At 42.9% G+C, this 13,334-nt stretch overlaps 1 protein-coding gene across 1 annotated transcript in view; it reads left to right on the plus strand.

The window, feature by feature from the left end:
• The window catches only part of DELE1 (DAP3 binding cell death enhancer 1), a 38,415-nt gene that overhangs the window by 16,870 nt on the left and 8,211 nt on the right, over window positions 1-13,334 (plus strand). Inside the window, exons 3-9 of the mRNA XM_044280957.1 lie at window positions 2,292-2,415; window positions 4,162-4,303; window positions 5,892-6,044; window positions 6,137-6,225; window positions 6,377-6,479; window positions 7,436-7,581; window positions 12,312-12,458. Of these exons, the coding sequence (XP_044136892.1) occupies window positions 2,292-2,415; window positions 4,162-4,303; window positions 5,892-6,044; window positions 6,137-6,225; window positions 6,377-6,479; window positions 7,436-7,581; window positions 12,312-12,458 (904 nt within the window). The remainder of the gene's footprint in view (window positions 1-2,291; window positions 2,416-4,161; window positions 4,304-5,891; window positions 6,045-6,136; window positions 6,226-6,376; window positions 6,480-7,435; window positions 7,582-12,311; window positions 12,459-13,334) is intronic.

Raw genomic sequence — 13,334 nt, forward strand, 5'->3', positions numbered from 1 at the left:
TCAAGCAGGGACCAGGAAGTGGAGGCCAGCAATGAACCGGTAGCCAGAAAGGCAGCAGCAGGGAATCTGTCAGGTGAGTAATGCTTCTTTTTTTTTTTTTTTTTTTTTTTTCCTTTAAATTTTATATTTTTCCTTTTGTTACCTGCATTGGGCTAACATACATTTGGTGTGTTAGCCAGATTCTGAGGAAAGATAGGAAGCAATCTGACTGCAAGATCTGACTACATAAGGTTTGCTTGTTGTCTGTTACTATGACGACACATGGTTTGCATAGGAGCTGTAGGAAAAAAAACTTACAATTCTTTGGCAGGTATGGGTACCTGGCCTGGAGACGTTGGTTGATGTGCAGCAGAGTGTTGTGTTGTATGAATTTGAGAGAAATAAGAAATGCACAGTTAGAGGTCATGTTTCTATATACCGGTAGTTTTTTTCTTAAGCTCTATTTACCAAGATGGCAAAATTGCAGTCACTCTGTCAGAGCTTTGGGAAAGTCCATTTCACCAATCATCCTGACAGGAGAGCAATAGGTGAATGGCTTTCCAATGTTCTTATAGAAAGGTCACCTCTTACGCACTCCACAGAATGTAATGAGCAGTAACAAATAAATCAAAAAGCAATAATGGTTATTGGTATCACGCCATTCGCCAGTAAAATGATAGTTTTGTGCTGTTTAATGATTGTGTCCTTGCTCCTGAGCTTCATAGCCAGGAATAAAAGCCCTTCTCGGGTCTAGCTCAAAATAACTCATGTAAAGCCCCAGAGTAAGCAAAATGTGAAAAATTAAAATAAAGAAGATTTATATATTCAGTTATAAGGGATGTCTTCTTTCTATAAATTTTACTAGGATCATGCAGTCCTCAATCCCCAGTGAATCATTGACTGAATGTATATTCAGCCCACAAAATCTCTGCTTTTACCATCATATTTGAAGCATGGGTCACCATATGATAACTCAATAAATTTAGAGGGAAATATACAAACTGTTTTATCATAGGCTAGTATTTTACTTGTTTTTATTTTATGCTAGCATTGAACAACATTTGTAGAATGAATCTATTATATACCATTAATTAATTTATAAACAATCTGTATATTCGTAATAACTACTAGACAGATTCAAACCCGCTTCATGTTCAGCCAAGAGACAGTTTGCGTTTATTTACCAATGCCTCTAGTGGTCGTCTACAGTATCACATGTATTTGCTTGCATTCTAATGGAGTTATCCGACCCCTGAAATGCCCCCACCCATATGCCTGGCCCCTCACACACAATATACTTACCTTGCTCCCCGACACCCGCTCCTGGTTCCCCGTGCGTGTATAAAAACGTCACGGGGGAGGGCAGCCAATGGCAGACGGGGACGAGCCTGCCTAGAATCGCGGGTGACGCCTGCCATTGGCTGCAACCTTCCACCCGACACCGGATGTTTTCGTCGTCTTGCGGGGACCAGGAGCGATGCAGGTGTCAGGGAGCAATGTAAGTATATTGTGTGTGTGAGGGGCCCAGGCATATGGGGGGCATTTCAGGGGTTGGATAACCCCTTTAAACACAATGGGGGAGACTTATCAAACTGGTGTACAGTAGAGTTGGCTTAGTTGCCCATAGCAACCAATCAGATTTCAGCTTTCATTTTCCAAAGGAGCTGTGAAAAATGGGCATAAATGGGCAACTAAGCCAGTTCTACTGTACACCAGTTTGATAAATCTCCCCCAATGTCTAAAAGAAAGTGTTTTAGCCATTTTTCTAACCTTTTTATAAGCCTTTTTTGATGAGAGGTGTGGCTTATCAGAAAAGGGGTGTTACTTCATGTATAATGGTGTGTGGCTTAATAGCTTCGCCAACATTTTTGGAGTAAAACAGCCACGATATGAGGTATAAACTTAGACAAGACATTCTGATTTATCATCCACAGTTGGCCACTAGGATAAATTTGGCACAGTTTTACTTTTAGACGGTGTCTGCTGTCTTCTCAGTTAGTGGCAAAAATACCACAGTTCTGAAACATGGAAAAACTTTTGGTGAACGGATATATTTTTGGACAGAATTCAGGTTTAAACATGGCGCAGAATTTGCAATACCCCAAACTTTTGGGTCAGCTAAATTGTAAATTTGCCTGATATTAAGACTGGGATTCGTATTCTACACATTGTAAAGTTGGACAGTAATAGTAAATCTGAGCCGTTGTGCATTTGTACAGTATAGTGTTTACTATTGCTGTGTTATCTTCATGTATGCTACTAGGTCTTCTATGTCACCATAAGTCATTTATGTCATTATTCCTGTTTTCCAGTTACAACTCCCAGTCTTCAGGTGAACACGGTGGTCAGAATGGACAGGGGCAGAAGAAAAAAGGGAACTTTCAGTTCTGCACTGGTCAGCTGCCACGGTACTGCATGCTGGATGCTGTTGGAGTGGTAAGTTGTACATTTACTGTGAGCTGGAGGTAAAGTTCTTTTCGGGTATGTACATCCGCACTATTGTGGGCTCGGTCTATCAAAGCTTCACCAGCTTAAGTCTTTAGCAATACATCTCTTCCGGTTTATGCTTGAGTTGTATGCACAAGTGATCTGGAACACAGTGGTTGTTAGGGACATGTCCACTCTTAAGTAGTCTGTCCAATTTCGAACTTAGAGATTGACACCATGTGGACATTAGGGAAGGGTAAAGCAGTTTGACAGAAGTCATTTCCTGAATTTGCATTATTAGGGTCCATTCACACGTCCGCAATGTTTTGCGGTCCTTCTTATGGGGCGAAAAATACGGTATGTCTTGCCAACAACCCTCTTCAGGCTATATCAGGAGCGCACAACCTAATCTTCTCCAAGGGCCAAATTTTCAGATGACGCCACTCCCAATAGTCGCAATAAAACATAAACGGTATTTTCTTCTGAGACGTTCCTGACACTGCGCCCCTTCTGCGGTGCCAGCCTTGCTGTCCCTGTCATTGTCAGTGATCAGTGATCAGAGAATTTCCATCTAAGGATGGCACTCGGTGTCCTGCTTCAGTAGAATGCCTTTGTCCTGATGGGTGGGGGCTGCAAGAACATTGCTGAGGTTTGCTTGCTTCTTTGAATGCGATACAGAGAAATAAGCAGTCTGCAGTCAGGCAGCTATAAGCTGTCTACTTAGTGTTCCTGGCAGTCTGTCAGCGGTGGATGGGCTGCGGAGGCAGTATTGTGACTTCATGGCTTCTGGATTTGTGCGTTCAAATTACCCCTTTTCTAAACTTTATTCTCGAACGGTGACGTTTATTATCCTATGCCAACCATATGCCAGACAACAAAGGCACCCTCCATATTGACCATAGCATGCCCCTTTATCAGTCTATTTAAAGGGGTTGTTGCATCAAGATGGCCCTTTTCTATATGCTCTAGTAGGGTATATGCGCAGCATAGAGGTAGTGCCATAGTCTGTGTGCCATAGCAAACAGCAAATTCAGGGGCCCCAGCAAGTCTATATATTAAATGAGCAACCATTGAGTTTATTGGAGGACATACAAATGGCTCGCAAGCCACAGCTACTTTGGCAATTGCTGCTGATTTGCAGGAGAAGTTCTTTAAATGTCTGCATGGAGGAGCCTTTTTAGGCCCAATTATAACATAAAGTTTGTCAGAGAATATCTGCGTTGATTTAACTTAGGAGCATGTCACAAGGCGGTTGGGAGAGACGTTTCAGCGGTTTTAGGATGTAGATACAATCCGGTCCTAGTCGGTGTTGTTTCTGCGGTATGCTCGTTCTCTGTGCCAGTCGGTGTGATAGAGGGTAGTTTGAGGGTGATAAAACGGTCTGTCCTGGAGGAGCAGATAAATGTATTCCTGAAGATTAGTATTTTCCAGAGCGGAGCCTCACACGTTCCTTCTGTCCTGTCATTGGCACTGTCTGCCTGTGACAGCATGGCCGTTCAGCTGAATATAGAATGATTTATAGTGTGCGCAGAGATTTTGCTTACTGGCACATTTTTAGGGGGAGAGAGTGATCTTGAAACTACTTCCTCTTCATCTCGTATGTTGGACCGCCACTAGGTTCAGGATATAACAGGTGTCAGAAAATCACTGCAAGAGAATATATAATTTATTATACAATTCTGAATTATTATTATGACTGTCATTCATTCACATACCTCTTAGTAATGGACTCACGATCCTTTCTTGGTGATTTAGGGTGCAGCAGCTGTATTTTTCCTGCACTTGGCTCGCCAGATCTCGTTCCATTACTCTACCAGTCCCTCTCGGGAAGACAGACGCCCTCGAAGTACTTATCTGGAACAAATCCTTGCATCTTTCTCCCAATGCAACATTCTCTGTAAGTGGAGACTTTTATTGGATTTTGTTACATTATTTTAGGTTTGCTCGTGTTTTTTTTACAGGTATTGCCTGTTCAAACAACTCCTTATGCAATGTTCCATCAGAGAATTTAGAGGTAACAGTTGGGGTTCGTTGCTTAAGCCCCATCCCTATTAGGCTACTTTCACACTAGTGTTTTTACTGGATCCGGCAGGGTTCAGCAAAAACGCTTCCGTTACTGCTAATACAACCATCTGCATCCATTATGAATGGATCCGGTTGTATTATCTTTAACATAGCCAAGACGGATCCGTCATGAACTCATCTGAAAGTCAATGGGGGACGGATCCGTTTTCTTTTGTGGCAGAGAAAACAGATTCTTCCTTATTGACTTGCATTGGGGGTCATGCCGAATGCGTCTTGCTCCGCATCCCTGGACGGAAAGCAAACTACAACATGTTGTGGTTTGCTCTCCGGTATGGGGAGGCAACTAAACGGAACGGAATGCATTTTGTAGCATTCTGTTCATTTCAGTTTTGTCCCCATTGACAATGAATGGGGACAAAACCGAAGCGTTTTTTTACGGTATTGAGCCCCTCTGACGGAACTCAATACCGGAAAACTAAAATACTAGTGTGAAAGTAGCCTTAGCAAGTAAGGAAAAACACTGCATTAAAAGCTTTTTATATAGAGGACGTTCATTGAAATAAGCGAACAGTTTATTTTAGTAGGCAAATTATGCCAAATAAGGCTACTTTGACATTAGCGGCATGCACCTTCGGCAGGCTGTTCCGTCAGGTCCTGCCGCTAGAGAACGTATACCCTAGGACTGCCACTCCTTCCCCATTGACTATAATGGGAGGAGGCATGGCAGCGCATGGCGAGATGCTGCCGGAATAAATGTCGGACATGTCATAGTTTTATTCCGGCAGCCTTTCTCCGTGTGCTGCCGTGCCTCCGCCCCTCCCCCATTATAGTCAATGGGGACAAAGTGGCAGTCCGGGGGCACGCGTTCATTAGCAGCAGGACAGATCCGACAGGCTGTTCACCCGATGGAACAGCCTGCCGGAGGTCCGTGCCGCTAGTGTGAAAGTATCCAAAATCTTTTCCAGAAAGAAGAAAACACCAGAGAGGAAGTTTTCTTCTTCCGAACGAGAGCTTTTCTACTTGTACCCAGGAAGCATTACTTTGCAGATTTGCTACTAGCAGTAAACTGTGTAATTTCATATAGTGATATCCAGTAAATGAAATTAAATGGAACACTAGGAGTTCCGAATTTCGCAGTATGGCATCCCTCCATTTTAATGTGTAGGTTACCCTGCAGCCAAAGACATAATGTGAAAGTAGTGAAGTGTGGCATCGGGCATGGAGTGATGCAAATAGCGTGCTGGGTGGTACAGATATTTCAGTTGTTTCAATAATGGGGATCTGCTGTTTAAATATCTTGAGGGGGTTGCATGAGGTTATTAGTCTGAGTACATGTCATGTCTTTGGCAAGGTAGAAATAATGGACGCTCGTATGATTTACATGTGCAGTAGTCTATATAGAGTGGGGTTAATAGAATGTAACCTGTAGAATTTAATTCATCTTTTTTGTGTACATAAAGCTGTGAAAAGTCACATTGTGCCAAAAACAATCCAGCCTTGTACCTGGAATGATCTGCGTTTGCAAAGTGAAGCTACTCGGCAAGATGCAGATGTCTCCCTCGAGCTCTCCTCTTCAGCACCCTCTAGTGGCCCACTTCAGGTGGCGGAACAAGGTAAGCTTGGAGGGTACTGCCTCTCGGGACTATAGGGTATATCACGCGTCCTCCTCTTTATAATTGGCGTATTGTTGGCTTTCCTGCTCTAGGAGAATCACTGACTGAGGACTTTCTTGATATCGACTCCTCATATGGACCAGACAGTAGAGAGGCTAACGTGTTAAAATCGACTCAAGAGGTAACGGCACAGTTTCATAAGATGCATATTGCAGTAGACAGTTGTGGTAGTTGTTTAAATAATTACCTTGTGCAAGCACTTCATTAATATTGAAGGTCAGTTTCAGATGGAGCTTGCCTTAACATAGAGAATTGCTCACTTTGTATTTTAGCCATTGGAACCAAAGGAAGAAACTGGAGAATCTCTTCAGGGTGCTGCCTCGCGACTGTTGGACATTACGGAGACCAGCATGCCTACAGTGCTGAATATCTTTGGTAACAGTCAGCCGTTATAGTATAAATAGGAAACATGATCATGCACAATTTCCATTGTAATTATTAACTTACTGACCTCTGGGACACCCTCTGATCCTCAGAATATAGGGGCTGCAGTGCTGCTTTAACACTTCAGCCCCTTCTAAAGAGGACCTTTCACCGGTCCTGACATTACAATAGAAGTACCTGGCACTGTAGGGCATTATTAGTCGATGTCATAGCTGTCATTTTTTCAGATCGGCTGCTCTGTTGCCCTGCTGTGCCCCCTGTTCTGGTTTTGCGCCCTGTATGCTAATAGATAGCATTGTTACAGGCAGGAATAGACGCCAGTTTTCTCCTTCTACCTGGCTGTGAGATGTCCAATGGCAGCGCAGCACATCAAAGCCAGGGAAAAAATAAAAATAAAATACCTCCTCCCCGGCTATTATGCGCTCCGCTGCGATTGGACATCTCACAGCCAGGTAGAAGAAAACTGGCGTCTATTCCTCCCTGTAACGATGCTATCTATTAGCATACAGGGCACAGCTGGGCAACAGAGCAGCTGTAAAAACATTACAGTGATTTCCATCTACTAATAATGTCCTACAGTGCCAGGTACTTGTAATGTCAGGACCGGTGAAAGGTCCTTCTTAAGTTTTCCATAGAAGCTGAGCTCCCAGGGGAACTGCAGCTGTCCCTCGGTCCTCTAAACAGGCTTGTGGCTTAAGTTCACTGCACAGAGGATGGGAGGGTCACCACTACGCAAGGAAAAACGGTGAAGAGGACACAGCAAACCAGCACTGTGGTCCCCTTTATTCTCAGGATCATAGGGGTCCGACCTCTGCCAAGAAAATGTAGTGCTGAACCAAGTCACAGTCTGACCTGTGCTCTTACTGGTGCAGTCGTTCTACTTCTCATCTTTAATAATCAGAGCAGATTTGCAGTCATTGATCTCTTTTTGTAAACTTTTTCCGCAGGTATCGTGAGTGCAAGGGACAGTGAAGACTATAGAGCTGCCTTCCAGTTTTTCCGGGAGTCTGCAGAAGCCGGCTACAGCAAGGCTCAGTACAACACAGCTGTATGCTATGAGAAAGGGAAAGGTGTCAAGAAAGATATGGCTAAAGTATGTGCTATCATGTGACTGTGAGCATAGCATAGGGTACGCAGAGTTGATCATCTAAAATCCACACATAAAGGGATTTTCCAGGGCTTTTATATCGATGGCCTGTCCTTACGATAGGTCATTAAAGCTCTGAACCTGGACATAACCCCTACTTCACCCAGTCAGCCAGCATGAGTTGAGCATCGGAGAAGATCCGGTGACACGTACCGGGCTCTGCTAATGGGCGGTCTTTAGCCTAGGCTAGGGCAGTGCTAATGACCACCCATTAGTGCTGGTGACAACACTGGGAACACTGCTAGACGGAAGCCTGTGCCTAGCAGTGTAAAAATGTAAACAAAAAGCCCTTGTCCTGCGCGATACAGCGCAGGGCAAGGGGGAGCATTGGAGCATGAAATGCTCTGATGTTCAACTCGTATGGGCTGCAGGGGTGAAGAAGGGGTTATATCCGGGTTCAACTCTCACCCTGAACAACCCTTTTAATATCTGATCATGTGGGACTTGCAGTAGCTCAGTTGCTGGAAATAACCACTAGAACCTCACAACCCTGTCCAGTACATAGTGCTGAACCTACTACAGAACAGCCAAGAAATCTGATCTGATATTCGTGACATCCTAAGGATAGGCAATCTATACAAAAGTCCTGGAAAACCCTCTAGTCTTACTCTTTCACCCTTTCTTCAGATTTGACATGGAGAGATACAACTGCGATCCCCAGCTAGCATCATGCATAAACCTATAGTAACGCCTGTAAAAAAAAAAAAAAAAAAATTATCATGGGTCTCTCCCAATATAACCTAAAGCACAAGTTTCCTTGGGAAAAAGGAGGAAGCAAGACCCAAGTATAAAATATCAGATGTGTCTTTAGTAAGTTAAAAAACAACCCAATAAAATTGACAATATCGCCAAAATCAACAATGAAATAATCTCACCCTAAGGGTCCATTCACACATCCGTAGTGCAAATTGTAGATCCGCAATACACCTGGCTGGCACCCCCATAGAAATGCCTATTCTTGTCCGCAGTTGTGGACAAAAATAGGGCATGTTTTATTTTTTTCCGGAGCCGCGAACCGGAAGATCGGCGGTGCGCTCCAGAAATGCGGATGCGGAGAGCACATAGTGTGCTCTCCGCATCCATTCCGTCCCCATAGAGAATGAATGCGTCTGCACCTGTTCCACAATTTGCGGAACGGATGCGGACCCGTTATTACGGACGTGTGAATGGAGCCTATAAAGCTGTACATAAATACAGAGGACTACCCCCAAAAGAATATTCTATATGTCACAAACAGTCATGGAGTAGGGCCATGGGATACATGTAACCATATATAAGTAATAATGGCTATTCAATCACAAATATAAACCTAATAATCCCAAAATGGCAGCAACGGAGCAGCAGTAGCATGTCCAGATATTACATGGGGTAAGACACAGCAGTAAATACTGACTGCATCCAACAAAGTAAAAACATATAATTATATACAGTACTGCCATAGGCTACAATAAGCACACATTGGACACATGTTTCCGCTTCCCCAAACCAGACTACCTACCTTTTAACAAGTTGGGGGATCCTGGGTATGGGAGGACAAGAAACCTCAAGACGTGTTTCACTATATACTCTGTATATACTCCTCCGTGAACCGCCAACCCTGGCAATACACCGACATACAGCAACACGTCATATCCAGTGCCACGTGGCAGGCCACACGTGATGCACTGCATACACCATGATAACAGAATAGTGCCCATACAGATATGAAAAACCCCTGGAAAAAGGGGAGGGTGGCAACACGAATCCTGATGCTGATATAATTATAGCAATACTACATACAAAAAAGGAAATGCCAAATGCAAATATAGTGATAAGTACTCAAGTGAAAAATCATTCATATTTTCTATTATAAAATATAGAAATATTCATAAAAATAATGAATCATAAAGTGCATGTATCATCATATAGGAATAATTTAATACAGATAAAAATGGTCTATATATATATATATTAGTGCAAAAAAATAATATAGATACTCAAAAATGACTAAAAGTGACCATAAGAGTCAGTATTATGCACGGGTCCTGTTGTGCAGTTTACCACTTATAACACGAAAAAAATAAGAAAAAGAAAACTGTAGTCAAAACAGCCGTGTGTGGCGTAAAAATCATTTTGGCAACCCCAAAAAAATTAGGGCCATTGAACCAACAAGTGTGCAGAATCACCATCTCACTATGTGTCTTGTCATGAAGAGGTTGAAGTGAAATTCCTCCGGAGCATGATACTGCATTTAGCTCATGGTAGCTATATTGGCCAAGGAGACAGTCAGTCTGAACTGCCAGTGTCACCACAGCCATGGTCTGTATATATATATATATTAGTGCCAGTACCATCTGCTGAGGAACAAAAGCATTCTGACATAATGAGGAACGTTTATCAACCTGTTTGCGGTACTATTGTGGCAATAAAAAGTCGCAATTTACGACACACCATAATTTGCGACTTTTTGAGCTTCTTGCCACTTTGTAAAGCCAGAGCCAGAGAGGTGCCTAATTTACTTAGAGACATTTGACGCTTAATAAATGAGGAACATCTTACTCCTGATAAATGTGCCCCTATGTGTATTTTACAGGATACTTGTTTTAAAGGGGTTGCCCCATAAAAATACCATCTGTTCATATGACCTCCTTTGGCATAGGCAACCCCCTCTATGAACCAGGACATAGAGCTACTCCTCATCTGGAGGAATCGAGCTGTCCTTGTAATAGACGACCATCCATCCGAATTTCATCTACAACAGCCAACACTGCTATTCCTGTCAAAACCAGCTGTTTGAAGTGGGTGATGGGATCTCCCTCGCATCCACATTTTGAAAGCGTTTGTCTTTGAGACAACTCCTTTAGGTTAAGATATTTTATACTTTGCATAGGCTTATTATTTAAAGGGGTTTCCCCAAAAAATGAAAAATCTTGGGTAATCTCTGCAATAGTTGAAAATAAAAAAACTCACATTAACCTCACCCCGTCCGGTCCTGCTACCACTGCTTGTCTACAAGCTGCGGCAGCAATCTACCAGTATATGCCACATGACCCTCAGCCAATCGCTGTCCTGAGCATTTGGGCGCTGAGCTGCACTACCCCAGTCTGGCCACTACACAGTAGATGGAGCCTTCTGCTTCCAGATCCATCTACAGGTGAAACTAAAAAAATTAGAATATTGTGCAAAGTTCATTTATTTCAGTAATGCAACTTAAAAGATGAAACTAATATATGAGATGAGACTCATTACATGCAAAGCGAGATATTTCAAGCCTTTATTTGTTATAATTTGGATGATTATGGCTTACAGTTTATGAAACCCCAAAGTAACAATTTTGAGGTACCCTTTGCTCAGGGGGTATGGACTAATTAGCTGACTAGAGTGTGACACTTTGAGCCTAGAATATCGAACCTTTTCACAATATTCAAATTTTAAGTTGCATTACTGAAATAAATGGACTTTTGCACAATATTCAAATTTTTCGAGTTTCACCTGTACTGTGTAGGTTGCATTGCTGGCGGGGATCAGTTGGGATGCCGGATGTTGCCCCCCTTCCACACCATTGATCTTATATCAATGGCCTATGCTGAGGATAGGTCATCAATATTTGTTTTCCAGAAAACGCCTTTAATTCCTAGAGAAGCCCTTAAAGCTAGATGTGATATCAATGGAGTATGGCAGAACCCAGTCACAGACTATTTCGTTCAGCATGCATCTGGATGTGGCCACTGCAAGGGGATCTTTTGGTTGTACCATAAATGTCTCAGATAGGTATACCCCTACACAGGGGTGTAACTACCATAGCGGCAGACCATGCGACTGCTATGGGGTCCAAGGCAAGAGGGGCCCCAGTCTTGGTTGGTATTATCTCCTCTTCTACTGGAGGTGAAAACTTGGTCAGGACTCTACCCTCTAAAGCAGGCATGCTTAACCTGCGGCCCTCCAGCTGTTGCAAAACTACAACTCCCAGCCTACAGCTATCAGCCTACAGCAGGGCATGGTGGCAATTGTAGTTTTACAACAGCTGGAGGGCCGCAGGTTGAGCACCCCTTCTATTAAGGAACAACTTTTATCAAATGAGGCAGTGGAAAAATGGCCCAAGGGTTGTTGAAAGGGGTTTAGGCGGAAACCCTTCTGTCCTGTGTGGGGGGCCTGGTATGATCTTTGTTATGGGGCCCTTACTTCTCTATGTACGCCACTGCCTCTACAACCATGCTCAGGCTAGAGGGCTTGTCCTTTTTTGTGTTTTTTATTTAGTTTATTTATGTTATTACCTTCAATGTGAAAAGATGGAGAACAAAAATGTGTTTTACAACAGAGGAACTTTCCACACATTATTTTTTTTTTCCACAAAAACTGGAAACGCTTCTCACGCCAAAATTATATACAGGGATTATAGGTTTGAACCGCGCTTTAGCCATTATCCGATGGTGCAGCTTTCAGAGCTAGTACCAGTTGAACGTTACCATTATACCTACTTGACTTGGTAGCATGCATTATCTGTCATATTCTCTCAGTATAGTTAGTCCTGTTGTGTATGTATGTACACTGGTGCTGTTCACAAGGTAGTGCCTACGACCATTCACTGCAAAACTACAGGTGTACAATATGTGTATCTTTATAAATGTATCAAATGTAGTTGTTTTTGTATCGCATTCTTTCTATTGTGCTTATTTTTTCTAATTTTACTTCTACAGTCTGCAGAGTTGTATCTCTTAGCTGCGAGAGGAGGGCATCAGCAAGCCAAATATCGCTATGCCCGTTATGTCATTAATGCAAAACCTGAAGACACCCATTCAGCAGTTAAAATGATGCAAGAAGCAGCTGAGGAGGGGGTGAAGGAGGTAGGTGATTGGGGAGGATGTTGGGGGTGCCGTTTCTGCTTATGGATAGTGCCTAGGAGGCGTAAGGAGTCTTATAAGTGATGGAGTGCTCCTCTGGGGAAATTAGCTTGTTTTCCACAAGAAAAAGAAAGCTGTGCCTCTGGCGCCACCTGTTGGAAGGTAGCTAAGTTCACCCTTTTTAAGCAGACCTTGAAATATATAACTTGTAGTCAGACCAGGCACTCATCTTCAGGATGAGGAGGATATAGTCACACTAAAAGCCTCTCAGAGAAAGCGCTGAGAAGAGCCATTGACCGACAAGGCTGCCCGCAGAGACTGGCAGTATATCTGTGATATGTCCACTGGGCTATTATACAAATTGGCACATAAAAATAAAATAAAAAGCCGTACCTACACTTTAGCTAGCTATTGCCTGAACTCCTGTGAGAAAACAGATTGGCGTGTTGAAATCCAACATGCCTGATCCTTCCTTGTCAGTCAGTCAGGACTCGTACACATTAGATCAGGCATCCTCAAACTGCAGCCCTCCAGCTGTTGCAAAACTACAACTCCCAGCATGCCTGAACAGCCTACAGGTATCAGCCTACAGCAGGGCATTGTGGGAGTTGTAGTTTTACAACAGCTGGAGGGCCACAGTTTGAGGATGCCTGCATTAGATAGTCAGCCAGTCCTAACAAAATCTGTGTATTGAAGAGTATTTTTTGCCAAAACATAAAAATATACATTTATTAGCAAATCTGTGTAATAGCTACAGGATATGTTTCTCTTTTCTGACGCCTTATTGATTGCCATTTGTTATTTAGCTTCTAAGCAACTTTTGACAATAATCATGTTCCAAGTGACAATTTCTGCTTTGCTGATACATTTTTAAGTTTT

This window comes from Bufo gargarizans, chromosome 2 (assembly GCF_014858855.1).
Source record: "Bufo gargarizans isolate SCDJY-AF-19 chromosome 2, ASM1485885v1, whole genome shotgun sequence".
In the NCBI taxonomy this organism is placed as follows: Eukaryota; Metazoa; Chordata; class Amphibia; order Anura; family Bufonidae; genus Bufo; species Bufo gargarizans.